The sequence below is a fragment of the Dendrobates tinctorius genome, unplaced genomic scaffold (assembly GCF_039654945.1).
Source record: "Dendrobates tinctorius isolate UK_male_01 unplaced genomic scaffold, ASM3965494v1 ptg000165l, whole genome shotgun sequence".
Classification (NCBI taxonomy): Eukaryota; Metazoa; Chordata; class Amphibia; order Anura; family Dendrobatidae; genus Dendrobates; species Dendrobates tinctorius.
Window position 1 is genome coordinate 18,606,023 of NW_027361832.1, and position 19,906 is coordinate 18,625,928.

The 19,906-nt window shown below is 45.8% G+C and overlaps 1 protein-coding gene across 2 annotated transcripts in view; it reads right to left on the bottom strand.

Moving 5' to 3' along the window:
* WWP1 (WW domain containing E3 ubiquitin protein ligase 1) overlaps window positions 1–19,906 on the bottom strand; it is a 110,185-nt gene that overhangs the window by 6,984 nt on the left and 83,295 nt on the right. For both annotated transcript variants that reach the window (XM_073550547.1, XM_073550546.1), the window contains exons 16-21: window positions 14,995–15,083; window positions 7,237–7,396; window positions 3,882–4,015; window positions 3,633–3,773; window positions 1,260–1,380; window positions 93–197 (exon numbers count right to left, since the gene is read on the bottom strand). In XM_073550547.1, coding sequence (XP_073406648.1) covers window positions 93–197; window positions 1,260–1,380; window positions 3,633–3,773; window positions 3,882–4,015; window positions 7,237–7,396; window positions 14,995–15,083 — 750 coding nt within the window. The remainder of the gene's footprint in view (window positions 1–92; window positions 198–1,259; window positions 1,381–3,632; window positions 3,774–3,881; window positions 4,016–7,236; window positions 7,397–14,994; window positions 15,084–19,906) is intronic.

Genomic DNA, 19,906 nt, shown 5'->3' on the forward strand with positions numbered 1-19,906 from the left:
GAAATTCAATATTCAATGAAACAGGAAGAATTCATGTGGGCAGAGCGAGAGACTGACAAATTACAACCGCACACACTAGTGGTGCAAATTACCTGCCAGAACCAGATGATCTGTTTGCTGTTTCTGGTGTAATGGCGGTAGACTGTGTTCCGCTGCCAGTCTGATAGATCCACTTCTTGCATACCGCACAGCATTACCTGTGAAAAACATACAAGTCTAACCACAGAGAACATCTGTATTTACCCTCACCATCTTCCAGCACTTTCTATGAAATGATAGGCACACTATTCTTAGTGCATCCCAGTATTAATAAATCTCACAAATTGTGCCACACATGTATACTAAGGGCCCGATCCATCACTTCAGTTTTTGTAAAATCACTTTTTTTTTGTCTTGTATTCATTGATGTTTCTTAAAGGGTTTGTCCACTACTACCACAAGCCCTTCTTGATCAAAATATTTGGACCAAAAAATAATAAAGCCTATACTCACCTACCGTGCCAGCGCCATTCAAGCGGTGTTGGCATTCGCTCTCCCTGGAGATGCCGTGCGGTTGATGCAATCACATCACGCCAGTGCCCAATATGCGCTGGTGTCTCTGTCCCTGCCTTCGGACATATCGAACATGAAGAGGCAGTCCGGGATCAGCTGATCTTGGACTTCCTCTTCCTGCTCAATTCGAGAGGAGGCGGGGATAGGGACGCCATCACTGATTGGGCCCTGACGCCCAAACAACCACATGAGCGCTAGCAGGGTGAGTGCACACACCGAGGGAAAAAGGGAGGTGAGTATAGACTTTACTGTTTAAAGGGGGCCAAGCGAGGGGTATGACAAGAAGTTGCCCAAGTAGTGGACAACTTTAAAGTCGCATGCTTTGATAAAATATTTCAATGCTTCTGCAAACAATTCTGGTGTACATAAAATCACTGCAGGGGGAAGATGAGGAGACTGGAGTATTTATATTTGCAAGATTGACGAATCGGCTGCAACCATCTGGAAAACAAAAATGCGCAAGGAAAAAAATCATGCAAGGGGAACACAAATTAGGTTTAAGAAAAAAAAAAAACTAATTAATAAAAGAATTTAGCGCAAATCTAAGACTGGCAAAAAACACCAAAAACTAGACAAAAAAAACTGATGCAATAATGAATCGGGCCCTAAATTTCAGGCAGAAATTGTCGGGTAGGTTGTATATTTGCGTCCTACAGGAATAAGGTGTGTATATGTATACAGTACGTGGACATTTATAGAAGACGAACCTCCAACTCTTTTTCATCAAAGTACTGCAGCCATTGTAGTGGGACAACGGCATTAAAGCCATCGAGAAAAGCTTTGGTTTGTTCTTCGACGCCTCGTGAAAATCTCCACTCGGCCATCAGCCTAGAAGAAAGGAAGAAACACGTTCAGAGCAGGATCAGGATTCATCACCCAGGTAGACAGCAGAATTACCAGGATATGCAAAAGGGCGGCCTGAGGGTTACGCAGCAAGAGTACACGGCATATATACACCAAGAGCACACTGCAGGTTTAACCCTGTCGTGGCTGTGGGGGGGGTTACCCAATACAATATTTCAGTATTCAGCGCAGCATAGATGCAGTTTTTTGTTTCTTGAAGGCCTTCCACATAGACTTTTGAGCCCTGGGCCACGGAAATGTGCTGCTGGCAACAGGCATAATGTGTAGGGTCCTAACACCTGCCCTGCCCCATCCAGTCTATACCGGCCGAGGTGTAAGGACCTTGTATATAATCAATTGGCACTTATTGAGGTCAGGTTATTGAGCTGCCTGTGCAACTAAGCTTTTAGTCTACCCCAAATTGTGTTTTTTTTTTTTTTCTTCACAATACATATTGTCTCCTGCTTTTATCACAGCTTCAGACGTTACAAGAAAAAAAACAAAAACTGTATTGCCCATAACATGGATAACCCCTTAAAAAATGGAGTAAATGCTAAATTAAATTTGGGAGTATTATTTGGGAAATTAGATCAAAAACAAGATACAAATACATATCTTGACTTATTTTGTGAGGTTTTTAAGGTAGTCTGTTCAATATTTATCTATCTATCTAACATACATACATACATACATACATACATACATACACACACACAATACTTTACAAAAAAATTACAGATATTTGGCTTTCGGGTGAAATTTTAGGATGACCCTAAAATGCACTGTAGCCTTTTCAGGTGAAGTTAATGTGACATCGCTAATGTTTTGGATGCCCGTGTCCGATTATTCAATGTTTTAGAACTTTTTGCACAACTTGCTGTTCCCCCAACAAGGAGCTTAATGCCAGAATTCACAACAGGTGTTTGATCCATAAAATCACCCAATATATTTCAGGGTTCAATTAGAATTGGTATCAAACAGTCTCCACATCACGCTGTTCACATGGACATCATGAGAACAAGACAACGCCTAACAAGTGATCCACAGTACCTCAACCATTGTGAGGGTTTCAAGCAGGATGTTCTCAGATGGAAGCGGCCATTGAGCTTAGAGTGTCACAGAGTCATCAGCGAAACTGGAAGAGTCACAGGACGGCACAGAAAGTGGACGTTCTTTGGCCACATCCTTCGGAACTGGATGATGAATGCTACACAACTCCAGGCACATTTAAGAGAAGCGAGAGGCGCCCAAGTGTCACCTCAGACCATTCAAAACAGTTTACCTCAGCGTTGTCTGTGTGCTAGATGGACCTGCAAGGGCACCTGACCCCACCACCAGAACAGGGAGCATCTACTCTGGATGAGGGACCAGCGGGCCTCACTGCTGCTCACGGATGACCGTCAATTCACGTTGAGCAGAAATGATGGCTGCCAATGATGTTGGAGACATCGAGAGCGCTATGCATCAGCCAGTGTTGTCACCAGACGAGCCTTTGATGTTGGTGTTACTGGGAGTGCGGGTCTGTCTGATCAATACAGAACGGCCTTACACTTTGTGAATGGTACAGTGACAAGCCTCTACTACTTGAAAAACACCATTAACTCAGTCATTGTGCCTCTGCACGAAGAACACAGGCCTAATTTCATCTTCATGGACGACAATGCTCCAGCTCATCGAGGTCACATCATTAGCGGATGGCTGCCGGAGACTAGGGTTCCTCAGATGACGTGGTCTGGACTTTCTCCAGACCTGAATCCCATAGACAACCTATGGGATCAGCTGAGTCACTGTGTAGAGGCTCGTAACTCTGTACCCCAGAACCTCAATGACCGAGGTGTACACCATACATGTTGGGGCGTGTGTGTTTGTACAATTTAAAGGATTATTAGCCTTTTTTAGTGTAAGATGGCCGCCGGACAGGTTCTTCGAGTGCAGATATGCGTCATCGAGCTTGGTAGCCTCAGTGATGTAAACAAAAAAACCAAATCATATCCACTGCATTCGCACCAGCAGCTACCCGAAAGCTGATCCCTTACTATATATGAGAAGATATATATTTTCTCACATGTGTGTATCTGTATGGATGCATGCATTGTCTTAGACATTACTTCACGAAGAGGGTGAAGGGTGTGCCGCTTCATCTCTGAAAACTAAAGGCGACCTGCAAGCTAATTCGCAGCACACAATGGATGATTAGGTTAGTATTTTGGAGACCCACTTCTAATCATAAAACTCACCCAATGTATTCCTCCTTGTTCTCCTCAGTAACAAGGATATTGGATCCCCCGGGTTTGAGGTCATGGGACGTGACTTTTCCTAGTATCTCCATATCCACAGCAAAATACATCTCCAAGTTACATTCTTCAATGTTATTGTCTCTGGAAATAAGAATCACAGAAAAGATCAAACATCATGGAAATATACCGAAACATGGAAGATTTCCCTCTCGTGTGTACCAACCCAGTATATGGGACACACGCACTTACCGGATCCATATGAGGGAGTTGTAGAACTCTGGATCAATGGACTCCAGGTCTTTGATGGTAAGCTTTTTGCTCAACATCCGTTTGTAGAATGGAAGAGAGAATCCTGTATCGATGAATTTGCCGTGGAATAAAGCCTGGAGGGAAACATGGCAGTCACCGGTTATTGCAGTTTATCAACCAAGACATTTTATCCTCACCGATTTGTCACATTGTTGTCGGGGTGAACACTCTGCATGTAGTAACATAATGTTTCTTTATAGTGGCTGATGCCATGTTTTTCTGAGAGCTCCAAATTCTCTAAATTTACCAGATCGCATGCAATCTTGTACCTGCCACTAGAGGGCGAGCTGACTGCATTCTGTTAACCCCTTCACGACCTGGTGATTTTCTTTTTTTTTTATTGCATGTCTTCTCTTTCACTCCCTCTAGATGTATGTACGGTAATATGTCCAATGGTAGGAAGAGTGATATCGTGCAGAGACAGTGCTGACACCACCGGAACAGCACTGGCACCGGAGGACAGAATAAGTGCTATCATTTTACTGGGAGCAAAAATACGGATTGAGAAAGGGATGTCCGAGTAGGGGACAACCCCTTTAAAAAAAAAAATTTGCATATTGATATGTAGGATTTTTACAGGCTCTTTCATACAGAATATACTTATTTATTTTTTTATTTTTTTAACTGGGAAAGACGAGTAATTTACATTTATATTTTTTGTAATTTTTTTTTTTACTCGTCATAGGGAACCTAAATCTGTGATCATTGAATGCTTGGTTCCAGATACTGCCACTGTAGCATACAGGAACATGGACTCGGCTTCATAGGTGAGCCAAGAAGGCAGACAAGGCAAACCATTGGTTCCTTGTAATCTCGCTTTGGGGGTGGAAACAGTGATGGTTTATCAGAAACACTGAGCCATATAAAAGCTATGTTACATCAAAGCCGGTATAGAGCAGACTTAGCCCCTGCACCAGCTCCATAGAGCCAATACATCCTATGTCAGGGAGGGGGTCAATATGGAGGGCAATGTGAATCAGTATCCAGCAGGCTCCCCCTAGTGGTGGCCACAGGCAGCCAGCAACTTAGTACTGTAGCTATGGGATGATATGAAAAGAACTTTGCCACAATCACAGACACATTTCTGTTTTAAAATTGAAAAACAATAAAAACCAATTATTCTGCACAAGGCTAAAGTAATCCCATTGTGCGCTGTGGATCGGGCAGCACATCTGTGCCTCATACAGCAGGAGGTCAGGACAAAGTCTGACCGGATGAGATAAGCTGCTCACAATTCTGCCATCATGTTATTTCTATGCGGAGCGTAAAGCCAGGTGACGGCCTGTTTGTCAGGAGCGACAGGACGTTCTAAAGAGCTGACAATAATCTAAATGATGGAAAAGATCAGACCCTCTTGCATTAAAAAGGAGGCACGAATTCCCATCACAACACTCAAAATAGCAAAACGCTGCTCACACAATGAACTAATGTCAAAGCTCAATAAAGAGGCTGGAATGATGTTGAGGAGGGGATTGCACTAGTGATAAGCAGACGTGCTGGGATAAGGTGTTATCTGAGCATGCTCACGTACTAGCTGAGTGCTTCTGGAATGCTTGAATAATATGTCCAAGTCCCCGCGGCTGCATGTCTCGCAGTTGTTCGACAGCCACAACACGTGCAGGGATTGTCTAACTAACAAATAGGGAATCCCCACATGTGTTGCGACTGTCCGACAGCCACGAGACATGGAGCCACAGGGACATGAACCAATTATTTGAGCACGCTGGAGACACTCGGTTAGCACCCGAGCACGTTTGCTTTTCACTAGTTAGCACCAAAAACATAGCCAAGACTGGCAACCAGGATCAGATATCACTGCCAGCAGAAGATAGTCTTCACTGGCTGGGTAAAATGAACCTGACAGCTGATAAATGCGGGCTGAACCCCGGGAAGTATACCAGACCTTGGCGCTATCATTTCAGTATGCTTCATGATACAGATTTTCAGAGGAAACATGCATTTCAAAATCAGTGATTCAGGTGACTAGTCCAAGAGGCCGGCCCCAGCAGCTTTTCTCGCCTCGGCTCGCTCTCCTTGACCGATAGATCTCTTTCTATACTCACATAGGGAGAGACCTGTCAGTCTAGGGGAACGGGGCGGGGAGAAGCCGCCAGGGACTGGCCTCTTGGACTAGTCTCACTAGCAGCCTGGTCTTCGGATGGTTTTTAAATGTTTGTGTTCTCTGAAACACCACAACGTTAAACATACCTGGCTGAATTGTTAGAGCCGGGGTCCGACCAGCATTTATCAGCTGTCAGATTCCCATTTACATTCCCCCCTGTACTTTTAGGATTTATAGCCAATACCTAATGCATCGTCTGCAGATTTGCACCAGATCACCATTTGCCTCGAAAAGGATACAATCGGTCATAAATTTCCGCACAAAGAATAGTCACGCTGCAGGTTTTAAAATGCCAATGTTTGCAAAGAAATTTTCAGGAACATGCAGATGAAATTTATTGAGATCAAATGTAAATAACTGGAACTGTATTACACTGCAGATAATCCCCAAATAAATGTGCAAAATGTCCGGAGCACGGAAACAGCAAATGATAAATACTACTAGAAATATCGCTGAGAAAACGGTTTCTTTTTTTTTTTTATTCTTGCCACCTTAAGCCATTTACACTACGTGGTAATTTACTCTAAGGGTACGTACTCACAAGACTGAAAATCCCGACACAAATCTACATAGGGAAATGCTGAATTCACGGTGTTCACATCACGACTTTGGTACATGTTAGTAGCTCTGTCGGGGGTTTGAAAAACAGAATTCAGGGTCACCGACTGGGCCATTGAGTTCATAAAAAAAAAAAAAAAAAAAAAAAAAAAAAAGAGAAGGATGTGCTCTGTGCAGAGTCCACCTTTTTTGAGGTGGGCACAAAAGTGCGTCCGACTACACTTTTTTCCCCCCACCTCAAAAAGTCTGGTAGTGCCAAAACTGAGGTCAGCCAGAGAACAAAGGTGACTCCGTCTGCTTCATTAAACTCAATGGCCTCATTGGTGGATATGTCTAAATCTGTTTTTCGGGGTTACAGATGGAAGCTCCCCCCCGCGGAGCCACTGAATTTTGACAAAGATCCAATATGAACAGAGCCTAAATTGCACTGAAATTTGCCGATACACGAGGGTGTACTGTATATACGTGCGTGTCACATGTTAACAGGAGAATAAAGAGCTTTCATAAAACGACTATCACTTTTGGCATGGAATCACACAAACATCAGAGTGGCTCTAAGAACAGCGAGTCCTTCCCTACATAATACAGTAATATCTTGAAGAAATGAGAACTGACCATCGCAATGAAGCGTCCAATAAAGCAGAAGTATGACAGGTGGTCGGGGTTGATGGTGGAGGCTGGGTTGATCTGCAGACAGTAATTGCTTTTACCAGCATATTCAAACAAACAGTACATAGGATTGAGAACTTCGTGGGACAGGAGGAAAAACCACTCTCTGAAAGAAAGAACAAGTCCGGTCAATGTCAGTGCGATTGACGACAGCCGAGCAGAAATGGTGTCCACAGAGGTCATCACGTGATACTGGGCAACAGGATTATTCAGAATGTTACACCTCAAACTTTTACAATTCTTACTGTGCTGAAGTCTGAAATCACAGGTACCAGGAACCTGCAAGCACTCGCTACAAGCCACATGTCTAGGTTCTTTTTTATCTAAGTGTGAAAAAAAATTACAAACTTTGCTTGAAAGAAAAAAAAAAAAAAAAATTGCGCCACATTCCGATACCCGTAGTGTCTTCATTTTTCATGATCTGGGGTTGGGTTATTTTTTTGCGTGCCGACCTGACTTTTTAAGGATACCATTTACATACAGATACAATCTTTTCATTGCCAGTTATAGCATATTAACCCCTTCATGACCCAGCCTATTTTGACCTTAATGACCTGGCCATTTTTTGCAATTCTGACCAGTGTCCCTTTATGAGGTAATAACTCTGGAACGCTTCAACGCATCCTAGTGATTCTGAGATTGTTTTTTCGTGACATATTGGGCTTCATGTTAGTGGTAAATTTAGATCTATAATTTTTGCGTTTATTTGTGAAAAAATCAGAAATTTGGCGAAAATTGTGAAAATTTCGCAATTTTCAAATTTTGAATTTTTATTCTGTTAAACTAGAGATATGTGACACAAAATAGTTACTAAATAACATTTCCCACATGTCTACTTTACATCAGCACAATTTTGGAAGCAAAATATTTTTTTGTTAGGAAGTTATAAGGGTTAAAAGTTGACCAGCGATTTCTCATTTTTACAATAAAATTTACAAAACCATTTTTTTTTAGGGACCACCTCACATTTGAAGTTACTTTGAGGGGTCTATATGGTAGAAAATACCCAAAAGTGACACCATTCTAAAAACTGCACCCCTCAAGCTACTCAAAACTACATTCAAGAAGATTATTAACCCTTTAGGTGTTTCACAGGAACTAAAGCAACATGGAAGGAAAAAAAGGACATTTTAATTTTTCCAACAAAAATTTTCTTTCAGCATCAATTTTTTCATTTTTCACATGGGCAACAGGATAAAATGGATCCTAAAATTTGTTGGGCAATTTCCCCCCGAGTACACCGATACCTCATATGTGGTCAAAAACCACTGTTTGGGCGCACGGCAGGGCTCAGAAGGGAAGGAGCGCCATTTGACTTTTTGAATAGAAAATATGCTGGAATATTTAGCGCTTGCCATGTCGCGTTTGGAGAGTCGCTGTGTGCCTAAACACTGGAGCTCCCCCACAAGTGACCCCATTTTGGAAACTAGACCCCCCAAGGAACTTATCTAGATGCATAGTGATCACTTTGAACCCCCAGGTGCTTCTCAAATTGATCCGTAAAAAAAAAAAAAAAGGACTTTTTTTTCACAAAAATTATCTTTTAGCCTCAGTTTTTTCATTTTCACATGGGCAACAGGATAAAATGGATCCTAAAATTTGTTGGGCAATTTCTCCTGAGTACACCGATACCTCATATGTGGTCATAAACCACTGTTTGGGTGCACGGCAGGGCCCAGAAGGTAAGGAGCGCCATTTGACTTTTTGAATTGAAAATTAGCTCCAATCGTTATCGGACACCATGTCGCATTTGGAGAGCCCCTGTGTACCTAAACATTGGAGCTCCCCCACAAGTGACACAATTTTGGAACCTAGACCCCTTAAGGAACTTATCTAGATGTGTAGTGAGCACTTTGAACCCCCAAGTGCTTCACAAAAGTTTATAACATAGAGCAGTGAAAATAAAAAATCATTTTTTTTCTCAAAAATGATTTTTTAGCACGCTATTTTTTATTTTCACAAGGGTAACAGGAGAAATTGAACCAAAAAATTTGTTGTCCAGATTGTCCTGAGTACGCTGGTACCCCATATGTGGGGGGGGGGGGGGGCCACTGTTTGGGTGCACGGCAGGGCGCAGAAGGGAATGAGCGCCATTTGACTTTTTGAAATGAAAATTAGCTCCAATCGTTAGCGGACACCATGTCGTGTTTGGAGAGCCCCTGTGTGCCTAAACTTTGGAGCTCCCCCACAAATGACCCCATTTTGGAAACTAGACCCCCTAAGGAACTTATCTAGATGCATAGTGAGCACTTTGAACCCCCAGGTGATTCACAGAAGTTTATAATGCAGAGCAGTGAAAATAAAAAATCTTTTTTTTTCCTAAAAAAATTTTTTTTAGTTGGCAATTTTTTTATTTTCACAAGGGTGCTAGGATAAATTGGACCCCAAAAGTTGTTGTCCAGTTTGTCCTGAGTACGCTGGTACCCCATATGTGGGGGGGAACCACTGTTTGGGCACACGTTGGGGCTCAGCAGGGAAGTAGTGACATTTTGAAATGCTGACTTTGATGGAATGGTCTGCGGGCGTCATGTTACATTTGCTGAGCCCCTGTGTGCCTAAACAGTAGAAACCCCCCACAAGTGACCCCATTTTGGAAACTAGACCCCCCAAGGAACTTATCTAGATGTGTGGTGAGCACCTTGAACCCCCAAGTGCTTCACAGAAGTTTATAATGCAGAGCCGTGAAAATAAAAAATCATTTTTTTTCCCTCAAAAAAAATGAATTTTAGCACGCAATTTTTTTTTCACAAGGGTAACAGGAGAAATTGGACCCCAAAAGTTGTTGTCCAGTTTGTCCTGAGTACGCTGATACCCCATATGTGGGGGATGACCACTGTATGGGCACACGTCAGGGCTCGGAAGGGAAGTAGTGACGTTTTGGTATGCAGACTTTGATGGAATGGTCTGCGGGCATCATGTTACATTTGCAGAGCCCTTGATGTACCTAAACTGTGGAAACCCCCCACAAGTGACCCCATTTTGGAAACTAGACCCCCCAAGGAACTTATCTAGATGTGTGGTGAGCACCTTGAACCCCGAAGAGCTTCACAGAAGATTGTAACGCAGAGCCATGAAAATAAAAAATCTTTTTTTTTCCTCAAAAAATCTTTTTTTTTCCTCAAAAAATGAATTTTTAGCTCGCAATTTTTTATTTTCACAAGGGTAACAGGAGAAATTGGACCCCAAAAGTTGTTGTCCAGTTTGCCCTGAGTATGCTGATACCCCATATGTGGGGAGGGACCATTGTTTGGGCACACGTCGGGGCTCGGAAGGGAAGTAGTGACGTTTTGAACTACCGACTTGATCGAATGGTCTGCGGGCATCATGTTACGTTTGCAGAGCCTCTGATGTGCCTAAACTGTGGAAACCCCCCACAAGTGACCCCATTTTGGAAACTAGACCACCAAGGAACTTATCTAGATGTGTGGTGAGCAGCACTTTGAACCCCCAAGTGCTTCACAGAAGTTTATAATGCAGAACCGTGAAAATAAAAAATCTTTTTTTTACTCAAAAAATGATTTTTTAGCCCGCAATTTTTTATTTTCACAAGGGTAACAGGAGAAATTGGACCCCAAAAGTTGTTGTCCAGTTTGTCCTGAGTACACTGGTACCCCATATGTGGGGGGGAACCATTGTTTGGGCACACGTCAAGGCTCGGAATGGAAGTAGTGACGTTTTGAAATGCAGACTTTGATGGAATAGTCTGCGGTCGCCATTATGTTTGCAGAGCCCCTGATGTGCCTAAACAGTGGAAACCCCCCACAAGTGACCCCATTTTGGAAACTAGACCTTCCAAGGAACGTATGTAAGATGTGTTGTGAGCACTTTGAACCCCCAAGTGCTTCACAGAAGTTTATAATGCAGAGACCTGAAAATGAAAAAATCATTTTTTTCCACAAAAATAATTTTTTAGCCCCCAATTTTTTATTTTCCCAAGGGTAACACGAGAAATTAGTCCCCAAAAGTTGTTGTGCAATTTTTCCTGAGTACGCTGATACCTCATATGTTGGGGTAAACCACTGTTTGGGCACACGTCAGGGCTTGGAAGGGAGGGAGCACCGTTTGACTTTTTGAACGCAAAATTGGCTGGAATCAATGGTTGCACCATGTCGCGTTTGGCGACCCCCTGATGTGCCTAAACAGTGGAAACCCCTCAACTCTAACTCCAACCCTAACTCCAACACACCACTAACCACATCCCTAACCACAAGCCTAACCCTAATTCCAACCCTAACCCTCTTTCCAACCCTAACCCTCTTTCCAACCCTAACCCTCTTTCCAACCCTAACCCTCTTTCCAACCCTAACCCTCTTTCCAACCCTAACCCTCTTTCCAACCCTAACCCTCTTTCCAACCCTAACCCTCTTTCCAACCCTAACCCTCTTTTCAACCCTAACCCTCTTTTCAACCCTAACCCTCTTTCCAACCCTAACCCTCTTTTCAACCCTAACCCTCTTTTCAACCCTAACCCTCTTTTCAACCCTAACCCTAACCTTCTTTTCAACCCTAACCCTCTTTTCAACCCTAACCCTAACCCTCTTTTCAACCCTAACCCTAATGGAAAAATAAAAATAAAAATATTTTCTTTATTTTATTAGCTGTGCCTACCTATGGGGGTGATAATCGGGGGGTTTATTTACTTTTTCTTTCATTTTGATCACTGTGAGAGTGATCAAAATGAAAGAATGGAATCTGCAGCCGGCAGATTCGGGTGGGCGCACTGCGCATGCGCCCGCCATTTTCTAAGATGGCGGCGCCCATGAACCGGACCCGCCGGACACCGGGAGGACTTAGAAGGTGCCGGGGGAGGTGAGATGGGGTGAGAGGGTTATCGGAAGCTGGCGGGGAGCAGAGGGAATGGGAGGGGGGCAGATCATGACAGCGGCGGCAGATCTCCGCTGTCATTCAGTTGCGGGGGGGGGGTGGAATCTGTGTCTCCAGCCATGTCCGATGCTACAGCAGCATCGGCCATGGCTGGATTGTAATATTTCATCAATTTTCATTGATGAAATATTACTATCGCTCTGATTGGCTGTTAAAAGTGAAACAGCCAATCAGAGCGATCGTAGCCACGTGGGGGCGAAGCCACGCCCCCTGTGGCGAAGAACAAAGCCCCCTGTATCTGCGGGTCGGGTGACCTTTCAGTGACCTAGGTCACCCGACCCGCAAGGGGGCTTTAAAGTCATGACGCCACATAGGCGTCATGGGTCGTTCTGGCACGACTTTTCATGACGCCTACGTGGCGTCAAAGGTCGTGAAGGGGTTAATGCAATGTCGCGGCAACTAAAAAAACGTAGTTCTGGAATTTTGATTTTTTTCCCCACTATGCCGTTGAGCGATCTGGTTAATGCTTTTTTTAGTGATAGATCGGGTGATTCTGAACGTGGCGATACCTAATATGTGTAATTTTTTTTTTTTTTTTTTTTTATTTTGAATGGGGTGAAAGGGGGCGATTTAAATTTTTTTTTTTTTCATATTTTTAAAAATTTTTTTTTTTTTTTTTTAATTTTGGCATGCTTCAATAGCCATGGGAAGCTAGAAGCTGCCACAACTTGATAGGTTCTGCTACATATAGGCAATGAGCAGATCGCCTATATGTAGTAGAATTACAGCATTACTATGAGCGCCGTCCACCGGGTGGCGCTCATAGCAATCCGGCATCAACCACCATAGAGGGTTCTACGAGACCTCTGGTTATTGTGCCAATGCATCGCTGATCCTTGATCACATGACGGGGGTCGGCGATGCCCATATTTCCGGCCCGGCGGCCAGAAACACTTGCGATTCCACCTGCGCCTATTGCGGCCACATGTCAGCTGTTCAAAACAGCTGAAATGTCCTAGCTTTGATGCGGGCTCACCGCCGGAGCCCTCATCAAAGCAGGGGTACTGCCATTGGACGTACTATTGCGTCCAATGGCAGTAAGGGATAGTCTGTATACCTCCATCTTACATGATGTACTTATGCCTGTAGTTAATCACCTTCTATACTGTTCCCAAGTTATCTACACTCCAGATTTCTTTTGGCTTAGAACTACTGCTGCACGAAAAAGATTTTCTTTTTGGGAGTGATTTTTTTCTTCAAAAGAAAGGTACCACAATGGGCTCTAACATAGCCCCAACTTATGCCAATTGTTTTAAGGCAATTTTTGAAGTGGATCATGTATATAATCATCCACTCTTTTCACACTTCATGGTATGGCTCCATTACATTGATGGTATTTTTGTATATGGCATGGAAATGTACAACCCTTCAACACATTCTATGATTTTATTAACTTTGTAGATCCTGACCTCCAATTTATCTCACATATTAACAATTTGCAAATCAACTTTCTTGACATCATGGTTAAAAAATAAACCAACATTTTTTTTTTGTATTAACAGATTTGTTTTTATTTTTTTTATAAAGCCTACTGATACCAATAGCGCTACTAAAAACGGTTTACCCAGATCACATTTTAAGGATAGACTGTATAGTCAGTGATGATACTATTAAAGAAACGGTCGAAGGTTTTTGCCGCCTCATTTAAAAGATGCAATAAGTAAGGGCAGAGCAGTATAACCCTGTCCACACCACTAATTGGCAGCTTTCTCTGCACGCTGTGCATAGGCAGAAAGCTACCAATCAGCGGGCAAGGTAATAGAGCTTATGAATATGGAGGACTATATGGCAGCAGGGTAAACTAGTACACTAGCGATAAACTCCTGTGATAAAACAGTGATGTTTTCAAAACTACAGCAATCAGTACAGTAAGTAAAAAATTGCTGGAATCAGGGTCTCTGCTCCTACTTTATACTGCTCTCAGATTAGAAGGCAAAACCTGGTGATCAATTCCCTTCAACCACAATGAGTGGAAAGTCTCTCAGCTCACACCAGATTACAACATAGGGCACATGGGTACCATTTATCACAATGCAAAAACATGCCATCAACTATATAAATGATGACTTGTCATAACTACGAGGCATTCATACTTACCTTTATTATTCCAATTGGTTCTAATTATGCAGCTATACCATATTTCTAATTTTCTAGCAATTTCCTGATATTGATATATTGTACTATGTATTGGAGGCTTTTTTTCTTTCAATTTATTATGTATGGTATAGACTGTGACCAAGGTCTGAAGTGGAAACTTTGGCCGATTTTATGCTTCTGCAGCTACATATGCTGATAACTTAAGATATGGAGTATAACTTTTATTATCTACAGCTGGTTTCTTACCTCAATCTCCCTGGTACAAACATGACGTGGTAAGGAATACCACATCAGCAAGTACATGTATACATTTGCATTAAGGGCGACTCATAAATTAGTCCTGGAAACTCCCTTATGCCAAGATTATCTCTTCCTAAAATACATATCATCCGGTTTAATTTCATTTATAGATTTTGCCATTTCTTCTGTCATAGATTATCATAATCGGACCACTCACTGTAAAGAAGCCTTTCCTGCAATAATAATAAACGTCACTTTTTTTTTTCCTTCCTGCAAATGACGTCCCCCAACTTTGTTGCACCATTCTGTGCTGTGCCAGGTCTCGGTGTTAACCCTTTGTATGTCGTCTCCGCCATAATACGCCCAATATCTCTGGTTTGCCAGTTGAGATTTTGCCTTCCTTGTTTTAACCTTGATAAAAGTGGAACGCTTTATTATTATATTAAGACCTTTTTTTTTTTCCTACACACGTAAAAGAATTACCTTGCCAGTCCTCCATAATCAAGACCTTCTTCACCCCGAAACATAACGTATAATCGTCGTCTTAAGTCATAAGGCTTCAGGGCCATTATCTGTATGGGAAAGAGGGAAAAGAAAAGGAGACCTTTGTGAACTTGTGCTTTCATCAATTTCTACAAGTCTACACTTTCTGAATTCATGAATACTAAATATGTCTGAACAGAATTATCTGTAGGTGAAAGGCAATGAAGAAACTGGGTCATGGCGGCTTTGTGCTCTGCTCCTTCCTCACTATGGAGGGCAATGAACTGCATGTCGCTGCACTGCACTGGCACCAAGTAGTCACTTCTGACAGTCCGCACTAAAGCGGATCTTCTCTGAAAAATCAAAGTTTAGCCAAGACTTCTCTTGTGCTACCTCTGGGTCTAACACTTTACCAACATCAGACAGTTATGAGGCTCATGGAATATACAAGACTAATTATAGTAGGCGCACTTAGAAACCTCATCCTGTGGTGGTCCAAAATATCGATAATGTCCTATATGTTATAAAAGGAAACCGATACTATAAATAAATGATATTTGGGGGCCAGTCAACAGGGTTTTGCTTATACAACACCATCATATTCCACAGCGGTTTACAGACATCATCACTGTCCCCAGTAAACCCGGAAGAAACCAACGCAACCCTGGGAAGACGATAAAAACTCCTTGCAGAAGTTGTCCTTGATGGACCCAGTACCCCAGTGCTGCCAAGCTACAGTAACAAATCAGGAAAATCTGTTATTAGCTGTGCATTCTCATTAATAAATGAGGGAACAATTGTTACATTTATGCAGCAGGAGCCTCTCCCCCATTGCAACATGACAAAAAATAAATAACTAAGCTCTTCCCGCCTCCTGGCTAGGGGGGGGGGCAAAGCCAAAGCGACATGTACTATCAGGCCCGGATTGGCCACTTACCCAACCGGGCATTTTCCTGCTCGGCCGCCATTTTCATGCACTTATGGGCCGCTGGCTGGGCGCCCGCTCCTCTGGCCGCTTGCCAGATAATGCGACGGCGGCGGGTCGGCCTCTTTTCTCCTGCCGCCGGCCCTTCAAATTTGCTTGGCAAGGCGGCAGGCAGCGGCACCCTAGGAGGGTTAAGAACGTGCCGCGACATGGTGACGCTGCACATCGTCGGACGTTCTCTGAGGGTGGAGACTGCTGGTCGGGGGGGAAACAGCCGTTGCCGCACAAAGCTGCGACATGGAGAAAGGATTGTGCGCTCGGCTCACCTCACACCAGCAGCTTGTCCTCAAAAGCCCCGTGGAAGTATTCCTGCTGCTTCTCATCACTTACAAGTCTTTGCACGCTACCAGCAGCACCTACAATTTAGCCTGAACGCTGGTGCTGCTGGTAGCGTGCAAAGGCTTGTAAGTGATGAGATCACAGGAGGGAAGGAGTCAGGGCCCCCGATCATGTGACCCCTGTCTCCTCCCCTCCTGTGACCTCATCACAGGTCCTGTGCGCACAGCACAGAGCACTGAGAGCAGCCATTTATGTGGAGTGCGGCTCTGCGGGTGGAGGTCGGTGCCGGAGGCTCCATTATTCTCTATGTGGAGTGCGGCTCGAGGTCAGTGCCGGAGGCTCCATTATTCTCTATGTGGAGTGCAGCTCTGCGGGTGGAGGTCGGTGCGGGAGGCTCCATTATTCTCTATGTGGAGTGCGGCTCTGCGGGTGGAGGTCGGTGCCGGAGGCTCCATTATTCTCTATGTGGAGTGCGGCTCTGCGGGTGGAGGTCGGTGCCGGAGGCTCCATTATTCTCTATGTGGAGTGCGGCTCTGCGGGTGGAGGTCGGTGCCGGAGGCTCCATTATTCTCTATGTGGAGTGCGGCTCTGCGGGTGGAGGTCGGTGCCGGAGGCTCCATTATTCTCTATGTGGAGTGCAGCTCTGCGGGTGGAGGTCGGTGCTGGAGGCTCCATTATTCTCTATGTGGAGTGCGGCTCTGCGGGTGGAGGTCGGTGCTGGAGGCTCCATTATTCTCTATGTGGAGTACGGCTCTGCGGGTGGAGGTAGGTGCTGGAGATTCCTCATTACTGGGCACAGGGGGAAGTAACCTTTTCAGAGCTGAGACTATCTTGGTGCTTTTTTGTTGTCACTTTCTAAGAATCATAGCATTTTGTTCCTTTTCCTCTGGTAGATACATGTGACCCAAGTATGGAAAACAGGCAGTAACGAAACACATATTACCAGGTCCCTTTCCTGTCCCCACAAAAAGTATAATGTTCCCACAGTATCACCATCCCCCCACATACAGCATAATGTTCCCCCAGTACCGCCATCCCCCACACGTAGTATAATGTTCCCCACTACCGTCACCCCCACACACAGTATAATATTTCCACAGTACTGCCATCCCCCACACAGTATAATGTTCCCCCAGTACCCAGTATCAGCCCTTGGTTTATGCAGGACTCTGCTGCTGCGGTCTGTGCTGGTTCTCATCGTCCTGGATGAGGTGAAGTTTGTGTAGGGTCAGGGAGGGTTTACAGGGTGGATGTAGCAGAGCCGTGTGTGCGCGAGGTGTACGGAGCGGAGCCGTGTGTGTGCGCAAGGTGTACAGAACGGAGCCGTGTGTGTGCGCAAGGTGTACAGAACGGAGCCGTGTGTGTGCGCAAGGTGTACAGAACGGAGCCGTGTGTGTGCGCAAGGTGTACAGAACGGAGCCGTGTGTGTGCGCAAGGTGTACAGAACGGAGCCGTGTGTGTGCGCAAGGTGTACAGAACGGAGCCGTGTGTGTGCGCAAGGTGTACAGAACGGAGCCGTGTGTGTGCGCAAGGTGTACAGAACGGAGCCGTGTGTGTGCGCAAGGTGTACAGAACGGAGCCGTGTGTGTGCGCAAGGTGTACAGAACGGAGCCGTGTGTGTGCGCAAGGTGTACAGAACGGAGCCGTGTGTGTGCGCAAGGTGTACAGAACGGAGCCGTGTGTGTGCGCAAGGTGTACAGAACGGAGCCGTGTGTGTGCGCAAGGTGTACAGAACGGAGCCGTGTGTGTGCGCAAGGTGTACAGAACGGAGCCGTGTGTGTGCGCAAGGTGTACAGAACGGAGCCGTGTGTGTGCGCAAGGTGTACAGAACGGAGCCGTGTGTGTGCGCAAGGTGTACAGAACGGAGCCGTGTGTGTGCGCAAGGTGTACAGAACGGAGCCGTGTGTGTGCGCAAGGTGTACAGAACGGAGCCGTGTGTGTGCGCAAGGTGTACAGAACGGAGCCGTGTGTGTGCGCAAGGTGTACAGAACGGAGCCGTGTGTGTGCGCAAGGTGTACAGAACGGAGCCGTGTGTGTGCGCAAGGTGTACAGAACGGAGCCGTGTGTGTGCGCAAGGTGTACAGAACGGAGCCGTGTGTGTGCGCAAGGTGTACAGAACGGAGCCGTGTGTGTGCGCAAGGTGTACAGAACGGAGCCGTGTGTGTGCGCAAGGTGTACAGAACGGAGCCGTGTGTGTGCGCAAGGTGTACAGAACGGAGCCGTGTGTGTGCGCAAGGTGTACAGAACGGAGCCGTGTGTGTGCGCAAGGTGTACAGAACGGAGCCGTGTGTGTGCGCAAGGTGTACAGAACGGAGCCGTGTGTGTGCGCAAGGTGTACAGAACGGAGCCGTGTGTGTGCGCAAGGTGTACAGAACGGAGCCGTGTGTGTGCGCAAGGTGTACAGAACGGAGCCGTGTGTGTGCGCAAGGTGTACAGAACGGAGCCGTGTGTGTGCGCAAGGTGTACAGAACGGAGCCGTGTGTGTGCGCAAGGTGTACAGAACGGAGCCGTGTGTGTGCGCAAGGTGTACAGAACGGAGCCGTGTGTGTGCGCAAGGTGTACAGAACGGAGCCGTGTGTGTGCGCAAGGTGTACAGAACGGAGCCGTGTGTGTGCGCAAGGTGTACAGAACGGAGCCGTGTGTGTGCGCAAGGTGTACAGAACGGAGCCGTGTGTGTGCGCAAGGTGTACAGAACGGAGCCGTGTGTGTGCGCAAGGTGTACAGAACGGAGCCGTGTGTGTGCGCAAGGTGTACAGAACGGAGCCGTGTGTGTGCGCAAGGTGTACAGAACGGAGCCGTGTGTGTGCGCAAGGTGTACAGAACGGAGCCGTGTGTGTGCGCAAGGTGTACAGAACGGAGCCGTGTGTGTGCGCAAGGTGTACAGAACGGAGCCGTGTGTGTGCGCAAGGTGTACAGAACGGAGCCGTGTGTGTGCGCAAGGTGTACAGAACGGAGCCGTGTGTGTGCGCAAGGTGTACAGAACGGAGCCGTGTGTGTGCGCAAGGTGTACAGAACGGAGCCGTGTGTGTGCGCAAGGTGTACAGAACGGAGCCGTGTGTGTGCGCAAGGTGTACAGAACGGAGCCGTGTGTGTGCGCAAGGTGTACAGAACGGAGCCGTGTGTGTGCGCAAGGTGTACAGAACGGAGCCGTGTGTGTGCGCAAGGTGTACAGAACGGAGCCGTGTGTGTGCGCAAGGTGTACAGAACGGAGCCGTGTGTGTGCGCAAGGTGTACAGAACGGAGCCGTGTGTGTGCGCAAGGTGTACAGAACGGAGCCGTGTGTGTGCGCAAGGTGTACAGAACGGAGCCGTGTGTGTGCGCAAGGTGTACAGAACGGAGCCGTGTGTGTGCGCAAGGTGTACAGAACGGAGCCGTGTGTGTGCGCAAGGTGTACAGAACGGAGCCGTGTGTGTGCGCAAGGTGTACAGAACGGAGCCGTGTGTGTGCGCAAGGTGTACAGAACGGAGCCGTGTGTGTGCGCAAGGTGTACAGAACGGAGCCGTGTGTGTGCGCAAGGTGTACAGAACGGAGCCGTGTGTGTGCGCAAGGTGTACAGAACGGAGCCGTGTGTGTGCGCAAGGTGTACAGAACGGAGCCGTGTGTGTGCGCAAGGTGTACAGAACGGAGCCGTGTGTGCGCGCAAGGTGT